General features: G+C 55.0%; 7 protein-coding genes across 7 annotated transcripts; 4 read left to right on the top strand and 3 right to left on the bottom strand.

Moving 5' to 3' along the window:
• Window positions 1–209: 209 nt before the first annotated feature.
• Window positions 210–1,077, top strand: TRIREDRAFT_78783 (uncharacterized protein; the record flags this gene model as incomplete). Its single annotated transcript, XM_006966098.1, has 2 exons — window positions 210–438; window positions 530–1,077. The coding sequence occupies 2 exons, from the start codon at window positions 210–212 to the stop codon at window positions 1,075–1,077; spliced, it is 777 nt and encodes a 258-aa protein (XP_006966160.1).
• A 229-nt stretch (window positions 1,078–1,306) lies between these two features.
• TRIREDRAFT_108271 (uncharacterized protein) lies at window positions 1,307–1,924 on the top strand (the record flags this gene model as incomplete). The annotated part of the gene is made up of 3 exons (XM_006966097.1): window positions 1,307–1,599; window positions 1,677–1,754; window positions 1,844–1,924. Coding segments are annotated over 3 exons (450 nt in total), but the record flags the coding sequence as incomplete, so codon positions are not given.
• A 618-nt stretch (window positions 1,925–2,542) lies between these two features.
• TRIREDRAFT_22528 (uncharacterized protein) lies at window positions 2,543–4,708 on the bottom strand (the record flags this gene model as incomplete). Its single annotated transcript, XM_006965861.1, has 3 exons — window positions 4,024–4,708; window positions 3,433–3,915; window positions 2,543–3,364 (listed from the first exon to the last, which is right to left on the bottom strand). Exons 1-3 carry the CDS (start codon window positions 4,501–4,503, stop codon window positions 2,543–2,545), a joined length of 1,785 nt encoding a protein of 594 aa, XP_006965923.1. The 5' UTR covers window positions 4,504–4,708.
• Window positions 4,709–5,668: 960 nt separating this feature from the next.
• TRIREDRAFT_22527 (glycosyltransferase family 39) lies at window positions 5,669–8,163 on the top strand (the record flags this gene model as incomplete). The annotated part of the gene is made up of 5 exons (XM_006965860.1): window positions 5,669–5,803; window positions 5,880–6,010; window positions 6,088–6,640; window positions 6,703–7,462; window positions 7,520–8,163. The coding sequence occupies 5 exons, from the start codon at window positions 5,669–5,671 to the stop codon at window positions 8,161–8,163; spliced, it is 2,223 nt and encodes a 740-aa protein (XP_006965922.1).
• Window positions 8,164–8,858: 695 nt separating this feature from the next.
• On the bottom strand, window positions 8,859–9,635 carry TRIREDRAFT_63053 (small GTPase of the rab family; the record flags this gene model as incomplete). The annotated part of the gene is made up of 2 exons (XM_006965965.1): window positions 8,859–9,380; window positions 9,477–9,635. 2 exons carry the CDS (start codon window positions 9,633–9,635, stop codon window positions 8,859–8,861), a joined length of 681 nt encoding a protein of 226 aa, XP_006966027.1.
• A 2,088-nt stretch (window positions 9,636–11,723) lies between these two features.
• TRIREDRAFT_122304 (uncharacterized protein) lies at window positions 11,724–14,147 on the top strand (the record flags this gene model as incomplete). Its single annotated transcript, XM_006966096.1, has 2 exons — window positions 11,724–11,736; window positions 11,806–14,147. 2 exons carry the CDS (start codon window positions 11,724–11,726, stop codon window positions 14,106–14,108), a joined length of 2,316 nt encoding a protein of 771 aa, XP_006966158.1. The 3' UTR covers window positions 14,109–14,147.
• A 1,160-nt stretch (window positions 14,148–15,307) lies between these two features.
• TRIREDRAFT_108263 (uncharacterized protein) lies at window positions 15,308–18,761 on the bottom strand (the record flags this gene model as incomplete). Its single annotated transcript, XM_006965964.1, has 4 exons — window positions 15,308–18,007; window positions 18,065–18,199; window positions 18,268–18,622; window positions 18,757–18,761. 4 exons carry the CDS (start codon window positions 18,759–18,761, stop codon window positions 15,308–15,310), a joined length of 3,195 nt encoding a protein of 1,064 aa, XP_006966026.1.
• Window positions 18,762–18,924: the final 163 nt, after the last annotated feature.

Raw genomic sequence — 18,924 nt, 5'->3', positions numbered from 1 at the left:
CTTTTGCACTTCAAGGTACCTACATGCAAGGTAACTTCTGCGCCACACTTTGGGTGTCGACCCAGCAACCTGCTTTTTTGGGTAAACACTTGCGCACCTACAAACCGCCTCTCGAGGACGTTCAGTTGCTTCAACATAATATTCGCGATACGCCCGATTGCTGTAACCAGCTTCTATGAGACAGAAGACACGAAGATACGGCAAACGAAATGTCGACCGCGTTCGATCCGTCAATGTCCATCGGCCACAGCCGTCAAACATTGGCCCCCGCCGGGCCCTCCGCCGCCGACACGCTGCCCAGCATCGACTTTGGCTTCGACGATTTGCGCGAGCGCATGGCAAAGTTCACGGCCAAGTTTGATGCCTTTATTGAGCAGGGCCGCAAGCGCGTGTTGGAAGAGCGCAACCAGTTCCGCGTCAACATGGCTGAGCTTCAAGGTATGCGCTTTCCTGGAGAGAGGGGGAATCATATGCTATATATTTACCAGGATGACTTTCTAACCCGTCACCCTTTTGTTTTATTCTGCAGAGGACGAACGAATGAAGCGCAGAGACATTGAAATCGCCCAAGTCAAGATGTCGACGTACCAGCAGACCATTGAAAAGGAAGAAGCCGAGAAGCGCGAGATGGAGAGCGCAATCGCCTCCCTCGCCGCCCAGCGCGACAGCCACATCGCCGCCCGCGACCACCTCAAGGCGCAGATCGCCGAGACGCAGGCCGAGATCGACGCCCGGCTGGCGGCGCAGCGCGCGTACATGAAGCAGAAGGAGGCGCAGTCGCGGTACAACGTGCCCGAGCTGGACTTTTGGATCACGAACCTGTGTCTGCGGATCGAGGGCGCGGGCAAGGACGACCGGCTCAAGTTTGTGTACACGCATATTGACGAGAAGAACTGGGAGCGCGAGGCGTGGTTCGAGCTGGTGACGAGCTCGAGAAACTATGATGTGAAGCATTGTCGGCCGAAACTGGAGCGGGCGAGCGTTGAGAGGGTGTTGGAGAAGGTGAATGAGACGAGGGAGCTGGTGGTGTTGCTGAAGGGGATGAGGGAGCTGTTTGTCGAGGCCATCAAGTCTTGAGGAGCAGAAACAGGAGCACGTTTTGTTTTTTTCAATCTTTGATACCATGTATGCTAGATACCCGCATGATGATGTACCCAATATAGCATGTATATCTTTGGCTATGAATCTTGAACTGTCCTGTTCTGTGTCCAACCAAGTCACTACGGCTTAGCCCCCTTCACAAAGCGATAAACACAATTTCCACAGTCTACCCAAATCCAATGCGGCAATTCCTTCTGAATTCTAGATAGAGGAAAACGAAGGGAAATGCTGCGCATCTCGCTCATGTCGCGACGCCTTGACGCCCTCCGATTCCTCACCAGCCACAACCTTGCACAACTAAAGTCCCTTGTGCCGCGTCCAAGCCCCACCAACCCTCGAACAACACGCCCGACCTCGACTCTTGACATCCCTCCGTCAAACCACCAAAGCCCTGCAGCTACAACACACATCAACACCATATCAGCCATGCCCAAGCCCGATAAACACGCCGCGGCATCTCAAGCCGTCGACATTCTCGAGGAAATTTCTGCCATGCTGGTACTTTCATCACCCCCGCATCTCATCTCATCTCATCTTGCGTGGGAAATCGCTAACATGTTTTTGTTACATTGTAGAACTGCCATATGGATCGCCGCATGCTTTCCACTTGCATCTCATTAATCGAGCAGGGCGTCCATCCGGAATCTCTCGTCGTACGTCACGTTTCTTCCTCCATGGTTTCACTCTGCTCGTGGCATCGTTTGTTTGCTTGAGTATTGACTTGTGCTGTGTTCCTTTCTAGCAAGTCATCAAGGAGCTGCGTGAGATTGCCGACGAGACGAGGCGGGAGCAGCAGGAGGCTGCGGCGGCGAATAGTCGGTGAACTGCACCCCCTTTAATGGCTGTTACCGCAATGGAATTCTCCTAATGCTGCTTTTCCTGTCATCTTTTTTTTTTCTTGGAATGTCGATTGGTCTTTGATTGATTTTGAGCTGGGATTTTCAGTTGTATTCATGGCGCTTGGGAGCGTGGACAAAGACTACTGCTATGACTGCTATATGTTAACAATTCAAGGACTAACTATATCATACATTTCCTAATGTTGTTTTGGCGAAGCATATCCTAACGATGCTTTTCGATGTATGCAAAAGTGACGATTTCTGGATTTTTTCCCCCCCTCTTCTTCAGTTGATTGTCCCCCCTTTTTTTCCGTCTCATGCAATGCCAAATTTGAGCGCCATGCTGTCGTACTTAACTTCGAACATTACTCCATCAAGATAAAATACATGGTATCCAGAACCGAACGAAGGAAAGGAATCATACAAGGAAATAGAAGAGAAAAAGGACGGGAAATAGAAAGCAAAAAGAAAAGAGGAACAAGAAAGCAGACACCAAACTCCTTCCGAGATACCCAGTGATGCAACGTTTCATACTTCGTCATGCCTCATCATCACACTCCCCCGTGACCAGGGCTTCCGGTTTCTGCTCTCGGACCGGCCCGTTACCTATGTCCAATCAAGTTGAAATCATCTTCGTCTTCGTCATCGTCCTCATCGTCCGCCTCTGGATGGTCATCCTCGCTAGACTCGTCCGAATCGTATTCGTCGTCGTCCTCGTCGTCATCCTCACCACTTCTCCAAAATCCAAGAATGTCTTCATCAGACTCTTCGTCCACTTCCTGAACGGCGGCCTGCGGTATATCCATCATCATGTGAGAAGGCGACATGGACCGCGCGTATCTCTCGAGGAACCGAGATGGTGCCTCTGGTGCGTTGGAGGAGTGCCTCCTCCTGTTGGGGCCCCGCGAGCCCGTCGTAATGGAAATCCGTCGACTTCCAGGCCCCGCGTCTTCCGAGCCGGCCTCGCGTGCGAGCTGAGGCTGCTCGCCCGCGGCAGGCTGCAGGGCCTCAACATTCCGCCCCAGGATTTGCAACTCTACAGTATTATAGGATCGACATATCGAGCACTTGAGTCCGAGCCAGTGGTATGCCACCGTGCTTCTCGCCGAGCAATCGTTGCACAGGATCTTGGCTTTCGTATCACGAAAGTCTGGGGGCATCGGCTGGCTGAGGATGGCCAGATCCAGGTTGCGAAACTGCGGCTCCATGTTCACGAGGCTCTTATTGCATATTGGGCATTTGTACGAGGTCCTCAGATGCTGATCGTAGCACTTCTTATGAATGCTGTGGCCGCAGTTCATAAAGACGACTCGTTTGGGCGATGTGAACATGTATTCACCGCAGATAGGGCAGTCACAGTCTGTTGATCGCTCGATACACTTGTGCGAGCTCTCGATGGACGTCGTGATGCATGTCCGACATGTCTATGATCAAGCTCAGCCACGCTGTTTAAGGGGTATAGGGAGGGGGGCCGGAATGCTAATCGACATACCTTGCAATGGAAGAAATCCTTGCCAAGCCCCATGCCCCGGCGACATATCCCGCAGTCATTGCAGTGATAGATGGGCTTGTGGGTGCGGTTCTCCCAAAGCTTACAGATATTGCAGTAGTACTGCGCCGCTACTTCGCCGCAGTTGTTGCAAACTTCAGACGCCTTCTGGGGTGTAGCACAAATCATACAGAGCATATTCTTGGTGTCCTTACGGATGAGCGTGTGGTCCTCATGTGCATCATGGCAGAATCGACAAGTATACCACTTCTTGCAGGTGGAACACTGCAGCTTGACGTTCCGCTCGTAGTGCTCACATCCCAGCGGACCCCGGGTTTCATGAAGCGAGGCCGCCGAGTGCGTTGGCGTTGCTGCGCTTGGTGTTCTCGAATGTCGGACAGGGGCGTAGGTCGGGGCCTTGTCGCTCTCGCTGAGGACAAACACCTCCTTGACCGAGGGCTCCCCAATCAACTGGTTCTGCCAGTACTTGAGCGACTCCAGGGCTCCGGCCGGGGTGGCAATCTCCCATGCCTGACCCGGGCCGATGGATCCGTCATCGGAATCGCTCTTCGCAAGAGGAGAGCCCGTGAACACGGAGGCGCGATAGCCTTCCAGTAGGGTGTCGTGCATGAGCCTTGCCTTTTCGCCGGCTGATATCTCCCGGGCGTTGATCTCCTGAATGCGCGTGCGCAGCTTCCGCATGCCATCGTCCTCGGGGATGGGCCCATCCTTGGTCGACGCAGTCCTGGGCGGTGTTATCGGAAAGCCGAGGTGGTCGAGCAGAGGTCCGGGGTCAGCGACTGGACCGGCCGAGACTTCTTCCACAACTGCCGGTGCCTCTTCGAGAATTGTCTCCTGCGTCGAGGAGCTCAGGGGCCGCGGCGGGCGTCGTTCGAGCGTCGCATCAGGGCCCTGCTGCCCATCTCTATTGGCATCGTCAATGTCTTGGGCAGCGTCCGATGGCGCGACGGGCGCCTCGTCCTCGCCACCCAGCGTCGCACGGGAGATCTCGGAAAAGCGGCGGGCCTGTCGCAGCACAGGGTTGATGATGAACTCGGAGACAAGGGACGGCATTTGGATTGCTGTTGACGGGCGCAACCGCAGCGCCTGCCGCTGAGGCGCAGCTGAAGACTGGGGATGTGTTTAAATTTGATGAGGCGACCCAGCTCATACGGAGTAGGAGGTGGCAGATGCCGAAAGGCGGTGATGTTCGGGAGCTGATTTATGACAAGAAGTCGAAGGAAAGAGGCTCGAGAAGGGAGGGGGGGTTTCCCCAGGCAAAAAAAAAAAGCTTCAGTGAGAGCAAGAGATATTCAGCTCTTGAGTGTTTCCATCAGCTTGGATGACAGGAAAAGAATCAAGTAGGGACTGATGAGGAATTCAAGAGACTGGACAGCTTGACAACTGACCAGCGACTCTTCGGCAAGGATGACATAAGTCAGGGATTAGTCGTCCTGTATCGCAGCAAAAGCGCGCCACTGCGCATCAGCGCTGACTGGCTTTAAGGTTGAACTGTCTTGCCTTGTCTTGGACGCTTGCATGTGATTGCTCCAGCAAATCTGGGCCATCGTCTCATCCCAGTCGGGTCTCAATGAGCAACAGCACCTCCAGTCCCAGCTCCAGCGCCGCTTCTAGCGTGTTTTAGCGCCCCGACAGGGCTCTGGAGCGCTGAAAGGGTGCTCGCTGTGGCTGGGCAAGCTGCTCTCGACGCTGCTGTGGCTGGTGCACCTGCACGGTCCAGGTACGTATCGCGGCCCTGGACAGGTTGGCGCTAGAAGCAGCCACTAGCCACGCGGCTGAGCCTTGGCTTAGTATTGTCGACGGATTGCAAGGTGGCCTAATATTCTCGGAGCTGAACCAGGGGGGGTTTTAGGAAGCTGGCGTATTCTTGAATATCCGACGCAAGCAGCATTTATCCTCCCACGCAAACACCTCCTTTGCCATTTCCATTTCGTGTCCCTTCTCCTGAGCCGGGCTTGGCCTTCAGGACTGGTTCTCCCTTTTTCTTCTCGTCGTCGCTGATGTTCGTCTTCGCCTTTTGAGTCTCTCCAGCTCGTCCGGTCTTTACAAATTTGTCCCGCAGCCTGCTTCAGCCGGAGCCACAGCTGGTTGCCACTCCCCTTTTCTTCCTTCGACGTGTCGTGCTTCGAAAAATCTCGCGACCACCTCAATTGAGTCTTTCTCTCCTCGTTTCCATTCGCAGATCTGGGGGAGGAATCAGAAGGCTGTCTCTGAGACCATGGCTGCCGACAAGGCCGCCCTCGCCTCCGGCGCTGATCTGGGGGACGGCTTGAGGAAGCGACAGGCAGCTTCGCAAGCCGTGCCCTCGTTCATCCCGGCCCAGACGGAAGACACCAAGAAGCTGGCAAAGAAGGTATGAGTATATCCAGCAGCGAGAGCAACGGCCCTCAATTGCGCGCGCAAGAGCCGGCTAACAGCAGCGCCTGCAGGACAAGACCTTTGTTCAAGTGCTTGCAGACTGGGAATCCGTCCTTGCCCCGCTGATCTTCACGGCCGTTGCCATCTTCACTCGATTGTATAAGATTGGTCTCAGCAACATCGTCACTTGGGACGAGGCTCAGTATGTCCATCTACCCTTGTTTGCGCTGGAGAGATGCGAGAAGTCGAACGAGTTTGCTGATTGCGGCCTTTCTGCAGCTTTGGCAAGTTTGGAAGCTACTACATCAAGCATGAATACTACTTCGACGTCCACCCTCCCCTCGGAAAGATGCTGGTCGGCCTCTCCGGTGTCCTCGCCGGCTACAACGGTTCCTTCGAGTTCAAGTCTGGCGAACAGTATCCCGAAGACGTCAACTATACCTTTATGCGCGCCTTTAACGCCGCCTTCGGCATTGCCTGTATCCCCATGGCTTACTTCACGGCCAAGGAGCTGAAGCTGACCCGACCTGCTGTCTGGTTTGTTACTCTGATGGTTCTCTGCGAAAACTCCTACACCACCATCAGCCGCTTCATTCTCCTCGACTCCATGCTGCTCTGCGGAACCTTCGCTACCACTCTCTGCTGGGCCAAGTTCCACAACCAGCGACACAACAGCTTCGAGCCAGAGTGGTTCTTCTGGCTCTTCATGACGGGCCTCAGCATCGGATGCGTCTGCAGCGTCAAGCTTGTTGGTCTCTTCGTCACTGCTCTGGTAGGCCTGTACACGATTGAGGATCTCTGGAGAAAGTATGGTGACCGGAAGATGCCTATTGTGAGTGCTTTTTTTCTTTCCTGAAACATGTCCGTGCTGCCATTCGCTTACACTTTGACCAGCCCGTCCTTGCCGCCCACTTCTCTGCGCGTGTTGTGGGACTCATCATCGTCCCCTTCCTCATCTACATGCTCTCCTTCGCCCTGCACTTTGCCATTCTCGACCACTCCGGCCCCGGCGATGCCCAGATGAGCTCCCTCTTCCAGGCCAACCTCAAGGGAACCGAGGTTGGCAAGAACAGCCCCCTGGAAATTGCCCTGGGATCTCGCGCCACCATCAAGAACATGGGCTATGGCGGTGGCCTTCTTCACTCTCACGTTCAGACCTATCCCGAGGGCTCTGGCCAGCAGCAAGTTACTTGCTACCATCACAAGGATGCCAACAATGACTGGTTCTTCTACCCCAACCGCCACGAGCCCGACTACGATCCCGAAGGCGAGCTTCGATTCATCGGCGATGGGTCAGTCATCCGTCTGATTCACGCCCAGACCGGCCGCAACTTGCACTCTCACGACATCGACGCCCCCATCACTAAGTCCCACCGCGAAGTCTCAAGCTATGGTAACCTCACCGTTGGTGACGAAAAGGATCACTGGAAGATCGAGGTCGTGCGAGATGCCGCATCCCGCGACCGCAGCCGAATCCGCACCCTTACCACTGCCTTCCGCCTGAAGCACACCGTACTGGGTTGCTACCTGCGGGCTGGAAATGTCAACCTTCCTCAGTGGGGCTTCAAGCAGATCGAGGTCACTTGCGACAAGCAGAACAACCCTCGCGACACGTACACCCACTGGAACGTTGAAGCTCACTGGAACGATAGGCGTGAGTGAAACGACTGTCCCTCCCCGTAACACCGATGCTGACTCTCTCATCTTCTAGTGCCCCCTAGCGACCCCGGTGTTTACAAGTCGCCCTTTATTCACGACTTCATCCACCTCAATGTTGCAATGATGACATCGAACAACGCCCTGGTTCCGGATCCCGACAAGCAGGATGATCTGGCCTCTCAGTGGTGGCAGTGGCCGATCCTACACGTCGGACTCCGCATGTGCTCATGGGACGACAACATTGTCAAGTACTTCCTGCTGGGCAACCCCTTTGTTTACTGGGCCTCCACTGCTTCTCTGGGAGCCGTCGCTCTTGTCATTGCATGGTATGTCGTGCGATGGCAGCGCGGATTCAAGGAGCTCAGCAACTCCGAGGTTGACCAGATTCACTACGCCGGCATCTACCCCGTCATCGGCTGGTTCCTGCACTACCTGCCCTTTGTCATCATGGCGCGTGTCACGTACGTGCACCACTACTATCCCGCGCTGTACTTTGCCATCCTCTCCCTGGGCTTCCTGGTCGACTGGGTCCTGAGGAACCGCGCCGCTGTTGTGCAGGGCGTCGCCTACGGCATCCTGTACACCGTTGTGATTGGACTTTACATCCTATTCATGCCCATCTGCTGGGGTATGACTGGAAGCAGCAAGCAGTATTCGTACCTGAAGTGGTTCGACAACTGGCGCATCAGCGACTGAACTCGGCTTCTTTGTCCGAGTATCTCAGCTCGCCCACTTTCAACAGGCCGGTGATGGAACAGGCTGTTCAGCTCGTGTTCTCGTCATAGCGCCACTTTTTCATATTGTATCATGGCGGTAGATGAAGAGGAAGAAGGCAAATGAAGGCTGGCCGGCGTATCTGTCCACAAGAGAGGTACAGACCCTGTAAGATTTGTTTCAACCTATTTAAGGGTGTAGGACGTGTATGGGATATTTTCGCACGTTAATGAAGAACAAAAAAAGACCATGGGCTAGGTAGGTAGGATGGAATTTCTCAAATTATATAAAAACCAGATGATGACGGGTGAAGTGGTTGGCGGAAAATCGCTATACAGCCGCATTTACTTGTAATGCAAGACATATCTCTACCTACCTTTTCTCGTCCACAAACCTGGTTTGAAACCTCACGTATGCCTGTTCGCCTTTGTTGGTTTGCATGTATTACTAAGATGACTATGCTTCCAGTTGAGCCAGTAGAGGATGCTCATCCAGGGGTTCCTTCAACAGACCAGAGTGTCGTGTAAGTGATGAAGCCCATCGGGTATCATGTCTTTGCCAGAAAGTCTTTTTCCTCCTCATTCTTGCTTGGCGACAAATATGGGCTCCTGCTTATATGGTGCCGCGTTATACAGAATCCAGAAAAGGGGAGAAATTATATGTAAATCTTGGCCTTCTCAACAACATCCACCGCCTGCCTTATTCGCATCGGCATTTAACCTCACCTGCCGGCTCCCACCAGCACTAGGCCCCTTGACGCCCGATCTCCTGTCGTTCAAATTATACTTTCCAGCCTGGATGTTCTGGTATATCCTTTCGGCGACTCTCATAAAAGCCTTCTCGACATTCTCGCCGCTCTTGGCGCTCGTCTCGACGTACTCGAGTATGCCGTTGCGCCTAGCCCACTCCTCTGCCTCCTCGCGCGTGACCTCGCGCTTGTTGTCCTCCTGCTGCGTCAGGTCGGCCTTGTTGCCGACGAGGACGATGACGATGTCCGGCTCGGCGATCTGGCGGAGGTCGTTGAGCCAGTCGGTGACGTGCTGGAAGGTGGCCTTGCGGCTGAGGTCGAAGACGAGCAGGGCGCCGCTGGCGCCGCGGAAGTAGGACCGCGTGACGGACTTGTACGTCTCCTGGCCGGCCGTGTCCCACAGGCTGAGCTTCATATGCTTCTGGGGGATGCCGCTGGTGTCGCGCCGGGGCTCCGGGAGGCCTTCGGGCGCCGGCGGCTGCTGGTCTTGGTCGGGAGAGGAGCAGGGGAGAGGAGGAGCGGCGATGGGCGTGTGAGGGGGGCCGACGGGGACGATGCGGGAGCCGAATTCGACGCCGATGGTGACGTCGTGGTGGGCGGAGAAGCGGCCTTCGCAGAGGCGGATGGTGAGGCTAGATTTGCCGCATCCTGAGTCGCCGATGCAGACGAGCTTGGCGATGTAGTCCCACGGAGCTGAGGAGGACATGTGGGAGGAGGGGAGAGGTGTGGGATGCGCCACGAGATTCAGAGAAGCGATCGAGATTTCTTTTTATAGGAGAGAGGAGCGGGATGTAGAAGACAGATATAGGAGGCTATGGAGCTTCGATGAAGTTGAAGAGTATTAATGGCTTGGTGTTGAAGGGTTCTTGTACAGGTTGTCGCAAATTGTAGGTGTAATTGATCGCCGAGTGGGTTTGATCTGAGGCTGTCGCTGCGATAAGCGGCACGTGCGCGAAGTGCGATCCGGGGTCGATTTGGGCGGGTTTGAGGGGAACAAAGAGGCTTGAAAGAGGAGCAGCGCAGAATTATCAAGGTCGTGAGGAGAGGATGATCAATGGGTTTGTAAAGACGGAGAAGAATATCACGAGAGTGTCGGATGCAGAATTAGGCATTCAGGAAGAGAATTACAGGGAACGGGTTCCAAGGTCTGCAAGGCAGGTGACGATGGGCGCTGCCTTGTGTGGGATGGAGAAGGACATGGGGGCTGTCACGGGCCAAGCGAAGGGGTGGTGACACGCGAACGAGGAGCTGGAGAAGGCGGGAATTGGGGGTTGACTTGCACGTGGTATTATGAGGAGTTGATTATGAGTAGTGTTTATAGTATGAGAATTGATCTGGCCTGCCAGGAGAAGAGGATGGTATGAATGCTGCAGTCTGATATAGAAGGGCCTGGAATAGCAGGCTGTGCAGAGCTGAAAGAAAGGACCCAAGCAAGGTACATGTATGTACACGATCGCTGTCGGCAGATGCTGTTATCGGTGACGCAAGAGGGCGATAACGGACGAGCATCATGGCAACGACATCGACTAAGCGGAATTGGGCAACTGACGACGCCGACCAGGTACAAGTACATACATTCATGTCAGTTGCAGTGTCACAGCACCCGCCCTGACTCAAGCATGTGAATGGACGGGGCGCTGTCGCCTGTGCTGTGCTATGTACAGTAGTGTACTAAGGTAGGCAGCCATGCGCCAATCTGGACGGAAAGAGTCCCGAGATGCATGTTGTGCAGTCGGGCTCGAAGGATGTCGGTTTGGCATCTTGTATGGCGGTACAGACGGCCTTGCTGCATCATGCAGAGGGACCGCCAATACTACAATCTGATCAATAGTCATCTTGTGTTGGCTGGCTCTGCGTAGGTACGATAACAGTGGAGAGAGGTATTACATACAAATGGCAGCCTAAACCCAAGCCAGAGCCTCATCAGGCATTGCTATTGTTCAAAGATGCAATTCTCTGGTCTGACTTCATGATTGCTTGTCCCCTCGGAAAGCCAATACGAGTACCTGCCTGAGTACCTACTGGTACTCAACGGTGACCGGGGTCAACTGACGGCTCGCCGCCCTTGTGCTCACCCAACGTCCTACATCCGTCCCAGCCATCCAGGTATCGCAAAGGTACCGCCCCCGTCCCGGCAGGCAGCACACCCGCATGCGGACCTCCTTATCGCAACCTACCGGGTACCGCCTGGTCCCGCCCAGCCGCCTGTGGCTCTGTGAGGCGCTGACCGCCAGCAGCCTTTAGGCTCTCGGCCAGCGAGGGAGACGCCCACCTGCACTCCATGCGTCCCCTAAGCCATTCACTAACAGGCGTCAAAGTCAGAGGTCACCAAACCGACTCATCCGCCCTGTGTCGCCTGACCTCAGCTTCCGGCTTCTGCTCTCATTCTGCTTCTTCTCCTCTGTTCAACACCGTTGCGAGGCGGGCAAGTGCGTTTGCTCGATCAAACACCCGCCGGACATCTTACTCATATTCCTGCGCAGTCGAATATTGTCCTCCCCCTTCTTAGTCCTTTTCGTTTTATTGCTTTTCTGCGCTTCTTCTCCCTGTTGTATGCAAGGGAGAGCGTCGCCTTAGGTACCTACATACTCTTTGCTCGTGCAAGCGCCGTTCGTCATCGCCCGTCAACCTGCTTGTCACTTCCATCGCATCTCTGCTCCAGCGAACAAACAAGTTCCTCAAACATTCAAACAACGACGGCCGCAGCACAGCAATAACTGCAGCTTACCAACCGGTCGAGGTGACAGCCCTGCCAGCCACTTATCGTGGGGGCGGCGGTAGGTGAAGGGGCACCATGTTCTCCGAATGTGCGTGATGACATCGAATTCGTTCAAAGGCCGCGTCCGATGAGCCAGCTGCTGACACGTTCTCGCCAGACGCCTCACGATTCCTTGCGCAGTCCCAGTCGAGGCTTTCGAGCTTTGGCCAAGCAGACAACGAGAATGCATCCCGGCAGAACGACTGGTCGTCTCGCCCGAACCGACCCTACCGAGACACCGGCCGAGGAACGGGCGGCCAGAGATCCATTCTTGGGAGAGGCTATGGAGGAAATCCCTATCAGAATGGTGGAGGAGCAGCTGGCGGTGGTTCGCGCTTCGGTCAGCTGGGGTTCGGGTCTCGCATAACAGCCGCGCAAGACGCGCCTCTGTTCCACAGCACGCTGGACGAGTATCGAGAGGACGACGACGAAGAGGAGCGCGATAGGGACGCTGCTGATCTCTTTGCCCTTCAGAGGTCGCGACGGGTCGCTGCGGCTAGCAAGCTCGCCGACAGCGTAGAGTCGGATGCTAATAGTCGAGAGTCGCTCGAAGAAAGCTCAAGGCAATTCGATCACCCCTATCAGACTCAAGGCTTCGGTCGCGGCATCAAGAGCAGTTGGAACGGGACGAGGAGCTCATACCAGGCTACTGCCCCAAGGGATACAACACTGGAAGAGGAGGACGGAGAGCATGTTGGGCACGACGGCAGAGATGACGACAGCGAACACAGCAACGGTCATCACAAGGGGAAGATGGTTGATGTCGGGCTGGAGTCACAGGAGGATGCCGATGACGACCCGCCGGAGTCGCTCCTGGAAGAGGCAACAGACAGCAGCCCCCCGGCTTTCCAGCGGTTCAAGGATCCGTCGGGACGAACGCCGCTGCTGGATCGATCAGCACGGAGCGATACCGACATGGACAGCGTGCGACACACAGAGCCTCCCGAGGTCGATCCGAATCCCGCAGGTATCTCCTTCGTCGAGGGCGAGATATTCAGGCACGATCCCTTCTTCGCGTGGATATTTCTCATCTGCCTCGCCGGCATGATGTCAACGTTTTTCTTGGTGTGGCTTAACACGGCGCCGAGGAGCAGTCCTGTGGGCGATACGATTTATACGACGTTGCAAAAGTCCTTTCACATGCTAGCCGTCGACACCGTGGTGGCCGTATTGGTGTCGTTTGTATGGCTGGCAGCGTTGCGGTCCTTTGTCCGGCCGCTGGTAACTGTTATCCTCGTCGCCGTGCCAGCCATCATGTTTTCCTTCTCTGTCTTCTCGTTCGTCTCATCATTCAAGGGGCGAACGCATGGGGCAAGCTTTCAGGATGTTGTCATGAGATGGACGGCACTCGCCCCTGCGGCCTCATGTGCCTTGTGGCTCTGGCTCGTCGTCAAAGGCCGAAGGGCTATCCAGCAGGCCATTGAAATCCTCCAGTTCTCGTCCAAGATTCTGGCGCAAAACCCAGGTCTCTTGCTGGTTGGCTTTGGCTGCCTGGCCCTGATTGTTGCATGGACTTGGATCTGGCTGGCCATGTTCACGCGTGTCTTCATGGGCGGCTATTTCTCCAAGGATCTGGTTCGATTCGTCATTCGACTCTCCAGCTGGTGGCTCGGCGCCGCGTTCGTCTTCATGTACATGTGGACGCTCTCCGTCATCAATGCGGTCCATCGAGCGGCGACGGCGGCGACAGTTTCTCAGTGGTACTTTCACCGCAACGCCGGTCCTGCTGCCCCTTCCAAGGAGATCGTCATGGCCGCCTTGTTGCACGGCCTGACGACCATTTTTGGCAGCATCTGTGAATCCACATTGTTGTCTCTGATGATTCGAGCTCCCTTGATCTTCCTGCCCAGGAGACTAGGCGCCATCATCACAAATATTGCGTCCTTCTGGATACCGACGCCTGTTGTGGCTCTCACCAATCCTCTCACAATTACCTTTGCAGCCATTCACTCCCAGGGCTTGGCCACGTCTGCCAGGGGCCTCGATCAAATGGAGTTTGTATCGCCTGCGATTCCTACCACCACCTTGACACCAAGGGCGTTACGCCTGCGCGGCCAGGCAAACAGTCTGCTGCCTTACCGCCTGGCCAAGTTGCTCCTGGTCGCTACGCGGCTGATCATGGCTACGGGACTTGGATTTGCGGGCTGGGTCATCACCGCCAAGCAGCTCCGAATCCAGCTCCCGGACGGTGTGGGCGTGCGAGGATCCGCATATGCATATGTGGTCGGCATCATGGCTAGTTTCATCGGGTATTCGGTTATGGGCGCAATGGAAGGTATTCTTAGCGGGATTGTCGACGCGGTTCTCATCTGCTACGGGAGCGAGCGACGGATGGAGAGGGGCCACGGACGGTTCTGTCTCGAAGCCGCATATCTGTTTGGCGAGCGGCGAGGAAGCGGCGAGGACCTGGGATATGAGTGAACAGGCTGGGACTTTGTGGGGGCCCAGCTCACATTTGGCATTTCTTTTGTTAGCACGCTTGTCGCTTTGCTTCTGCTTTTACTTACTGCCTCATCTTTTGATTCTGTTCCACGCTGCGGACTTTTAAGTTGGTTTTCTTGGTGATAGATTGGTAGAACTCTTTTGGCTTACTGGGACTCAAAAAAGGTCATTGCAGCGGATGGGGGCTGTTGCTGCGACAAGCTCCAAGCGGATTAGGACGGGAATGGAAGTTTCGATTGAACCAGTCAATATTTACTACTATAAACATTTCTCAAGCTTCCACCTGCTCGCATGATCTTCTCATCTGGACGGGATATTATAGACTTGACGCTTGGATCTTGGCGGATGCCGGGGGAGATAGAGACATAGGGTAAAGTAATGCGAGTGTCTTTCATAACTGGTTAGACACTTTGGCCGAGTGGTTAAGGCGATGCCCTGCTATCGACAGGTATCATAGGCATTGTGTTCGCACGCGCAGGTTCGAATCCTGCAGGTGTCGTTTCTTTTTTTCTTGCTTTTTTCTTCCCCCTCTCCTGTCTTTCTTCCCCTCTCTTCTGTGTTGAGTCAATGCGTCGTCTTCCATGCATTCAGAAAAGCTCTAGAAGCTGATTTTAACCTTTTTTTTTTTTTTCGCCGTCCTTTTGCTGTACATGGATGGAGAGAGGGTACCTAGGTAGTGCGGAGATGTAGTAGCATCACGAAAAGCTTCATAAAGTAGCTATTTCGTCTATGTCGAGTATATTGCAGAAAAAGCGTCATTGGTCTAGGGGTTAGGATTCAACTCTTCCATGCTTTTATTGAAAAGTTGAGGCCCGGATTCGAGTTCCGGATGACGCATTGTTCTCTTTTTTCTTTTTTTTTCTATAACTTTTGTATCTTTCTATTTTTCTGACTCCCTTCTTTTTTGCCATTGCAGCATCAACATAGGTCTTTGTTATAAACAACTTTCCGGGCTGATGGAAGGCAGGTCAGATCAACTCGTGTAGCTCCCATGCCGTGGATCGAATGGGTCAAGATGCTACATTGATATAGTTAGCATCTCCTTAAAGCATATTGCACCAACCGAGGCGGCAAGCAGACAAGCAGGCGTGACATGATTCAGCATTCACCTCGAAGAAAAAGGGGGTTCATATTATATGATGTCAAGCTGTATTCATATACTCCATATAGCTGATATGCTATCCCATCCACTCCTCCCCCTCCTCCTCGGGCACCACCTCCTCGTAAACAAACCCGCAATCCACCTCGCTCAGCACAAACTCCACCCTGGACGCAACGAAATCCGCCAAGTCAGGCTGCGGCAGCTCCTCCTCGTCAAACTCGCGCGCCTTGTTCGACGCGTGCAGCCGCGCATCTGGCGGTCCCGGGTTGCGGAGTCTCCGCAGGCGGATTGCCTGGCCGCTGCGGCTTGCTGCGAGTCTCTGGTCCCGGGCCCGTTCAAAGGGTATGAGTAAGTGGTTTGCGGGGTCTTGGTCGAGGTGTGCTTCTCGACGGAAGAGGCCTGTTGAGGCGTAGTTTGGGCCTTGGACGGCGCCAATGGTAGGGTTGGGGTGGATGACGAGTTGCTGCGTGTCCAGATACATCCGCCTTACCAAGTCGGCAATGTGCATGTCGTCGTCGTCGTCGTCTTCAACCATGCTGTTCGAGCTCGATGGATCCTGGTAAGGAGGTTCTGGCTCAGGGTGTGGTATAAAAGGCGTAGGCCGTCGCAGCCGCCGGTCCACGCCCGGGATCTTGATAAAGTGCGCCTCTGGCTCGTCCTCCTTGTCTACAGAGAACAAGAAGACACGGCCGGTAGCATCGCCAACCACCATCTTTCTAAGATCGGGAGAAAAGGCACCGCAGGAGATAGGGCCAGGGGCCTCCAAAAGAGTTCGCACGTATGGGTTGGATTTCTGGCGTATGTTCCACACCATGACGGTCCCGTCACTAGCACCCGTATAAAAGCGATCGAGGCTGTTCCCCCAGGCCGTAAACTTGACTCCCGTGTCTTCCTTCTCGCGGTCTTCATAGTATTCGTCCAGGGGGCGGCCGTGCTGCAGAATGAGCACAGGCTTGTCTCCCTGCGCAGTATCCCACACATACACCTTGCCGTCCGTACACCCTGCAGTGACGTATGCGTGCGTTGCCGAGTTGGGCATAAAGGTAAGTTCGTTGATGTCAGACGCAAAGCAGTCGAGGTTGTGGTACTCGGCAAATCCGTCCACTTGGGCCCTAAACAAGTGGATTTGAGATCGCACCCCGGGCATGGCCTTGATCTGGGAAGGAGAGGTTGCGGCAATGAACCTTGGTAAGACCGGATGCCAGGCCACTTCAAAATAGTTGGCGGTTGCCGCCGTCGTGATGGGGATTCTCTGGTTTTGAACCGCGTCCCAGAGCGTCATCTCACCCGTGTCGTGCTTCTCTTCTGGAATATCATGGTCATCCCCGGAGAAGCTTCGAGGAGAATATCCCACAGCAAGCAGATGCCTGCAGCTCGGACCACGGCCCCATTGCATTGTCGCAGGATAGTATGCCCACTTATCCGAACCGTTGGCGTCGGTACGTGTGCATGAGAAGGAGATATAAGGGCTATTCGCGAGGTCAGTCAGGTTAACGGTGTATATGCGAATGGCCTCGGTAGGGACGTCAGCCGCAGTGGCAACGCGCCCAGAGCCGTCCTTGGCCGCGGAGACAAAGTTGACGTTGCCGTCAAAGTGCCATGTAGCCAACGCGGTCATGGTGCTGCCATCCGCCTCGACCTTCCACACCTTGACCGTTCTGTCAAAGCTGGAGGTATACGCCAAGCCAAGAACGGGGTCGTAGTCTGAGCAGACAACAGACGAGTAGAGCCACGGGTCCTGGCTTTGGCGCATGGCCGTTGTCGAGTTTTCTCCTTTGTCAACCACCGGCCGCGGGATCCTGTGATCGGCAAATGCTTTGAGTTGCCCCAACTTGGTCGAAAGAAGGAGTAGGTTGCCAGGCTTGTTGTACTGCTGATTATGGCTGTCCGAATGCACAGTCGTCCCGCATAAGACGTTGTTGTTCGGAACCCAAGTGGTCGTCGCAATGTCTCCGGCGCAGTTTGTGTACTCGGCAACCAGTGTCAGGGAGTCTTCGTGGAGCTTGCTGAACTCGTTCTGGAAGTTTTCGTACTGACGCATGCGACCGAACCCTCGGTTACCTTCCATTTCTCGAGCCAACAGCAAGGATGCCACCCGACTAGCACGCCTCTTCTCCTGCTGCTGAGCTCTACTCGCCTTCGGATCGAGGCTCAGAACCCGCGCTTGGCTGGGCGGCGCTGCCTTGCGTGCGAGCAGATCCGAGCAGTAATTGCGTACATCTTCAGGTGTCCGCAGAGGCAAAGTGTTCTGGACGATGGATGGAACATTGAAGTGGAGGCAGATCTGTGCCAGATATTCAGGGGTCATGGGGCCGCCCGGCGGGAGATACTTCGAGAGACACGCCATGATTTGCTGAGTTTCCTCAGAGGTAAAGTCCACATGGTACACAAGCGGGCTAGTGATTTGTTCTCTCAGCTCGCGGTACAGGCGGTTGGCACCTTTGGCAATGAGCACGCGATCCGCCGCTGATTGGTACGGCCGCCGCTCAAGCCCGAACCACGCGTTTTGTGACGGGCCACTGCCGGCAGCTGGCTTCCACCTGCTGCCATTGTGTGTCTTTGGGGTGTCTTCGCGTCTCCGAGCTGCTGGGTTTGCCGGCTGTCTGAGCTGTATCCACGGTCTCGGCAGGCCTTGTTTAGGGGGTGTCTGCACTCTTGGAAATACGTCGCTCTGAATTGGGGCGATGTCGCTTTTTATTGGTTCGATATCGCTCTTTATCGGTACGAAATAGCTCTCCGTTGGGGGCGCTCTTGCGGGAGTGTTGATTCGGAACTCCTTAAGGATAAAGTCAGCTTTCATCAGGGCCAACTTATGGTTTCACAATGCACTCACAGGTCTCTTAGCCAGCTCCGTGATAATCATCCTCGCTCTTGTCGTCGTCCACTCATCATTGGGAGGGAGGGTGTAGTCATTCGCCTGATCTAAGCGAGTGACAAACAGAGGATCCTTGGCGAACAACGAAACGGCCTGCGTCACCCGTCAGCTTTCCGCATGCTCAACTCGGCATCCCAACACTCGGCATCCCGGCCGCATACCTTGATCGCAATCTCATCAATAGTGTACTGCGAAGGCGAGAGGTATCTCAGAGCCTGGCTCACGTAGGGAGACACCTGCTGACACGCAATGTTCTGCTTCTCGGCCCAGCTGAGGTCCACGCGCCTCTTCTTGGCCGGCGGCCCGTCGTCGTGCGGAGGAGGGTCATGCTGCTGCTGCTGCGGCCGCTGCTGCGCCTGAGGCGTCGACGGAGGAGGCACGGGCAGAGGCGGATGGGCGAGAGGCTGATGCTGGCTCTGGTGGTTGACACCGCCTCCGTTTGCGACTGAAATGCCGTTGCGGCCCAATGCCAGCGGCGAGCGCGGCGGCGTCTCGGTCAGGTCGATGACCAGGGGCCTGGAGGGAGAAGTAAGCACGAGGCTCATTGAAAAGGCCAGCCCGCCCAGCGGCCGAGGGCGAGCATCCCAAGCCAGGCTGGCTATATCGCGATATAAAGGCTCTATCGACGCGGTTGAGGGTGTGTCACTTACCCCATCGCGTGCCCCGACGTTGAAGCTGCCCAGATTTCCTAATTAACTAGGTATAAATAGGGAGGGGGCTTAATGGGGCTTGAGGTTTAGCTATTAGGCTAGAGCTTACAGGCTGCTATGTTACGTAATATAGAGTAATTAACTTGTTTTACTAACCAGTCTTGAAGT

The sequence above is a fragment of the Trichoderma reesei genome, assembly GCF_000167675.1.
Source record: "Trichoderma reesei QM6a unplaced genomic scaffold TRIREscaffold_11, whole genome shotgun sequence".
Classification (NCBI taxonomy): Eukaryota; Fungi; Ascomycota; class Sordariomycetes; order Hypocreales; family Hypocreaceae; genus Trichoderma; species Trichoderma reesei.
Note: the sequence above shows the minus strand (reverse complement) of the source record. Positions and strands in the feature narration are given on the sequence as shown.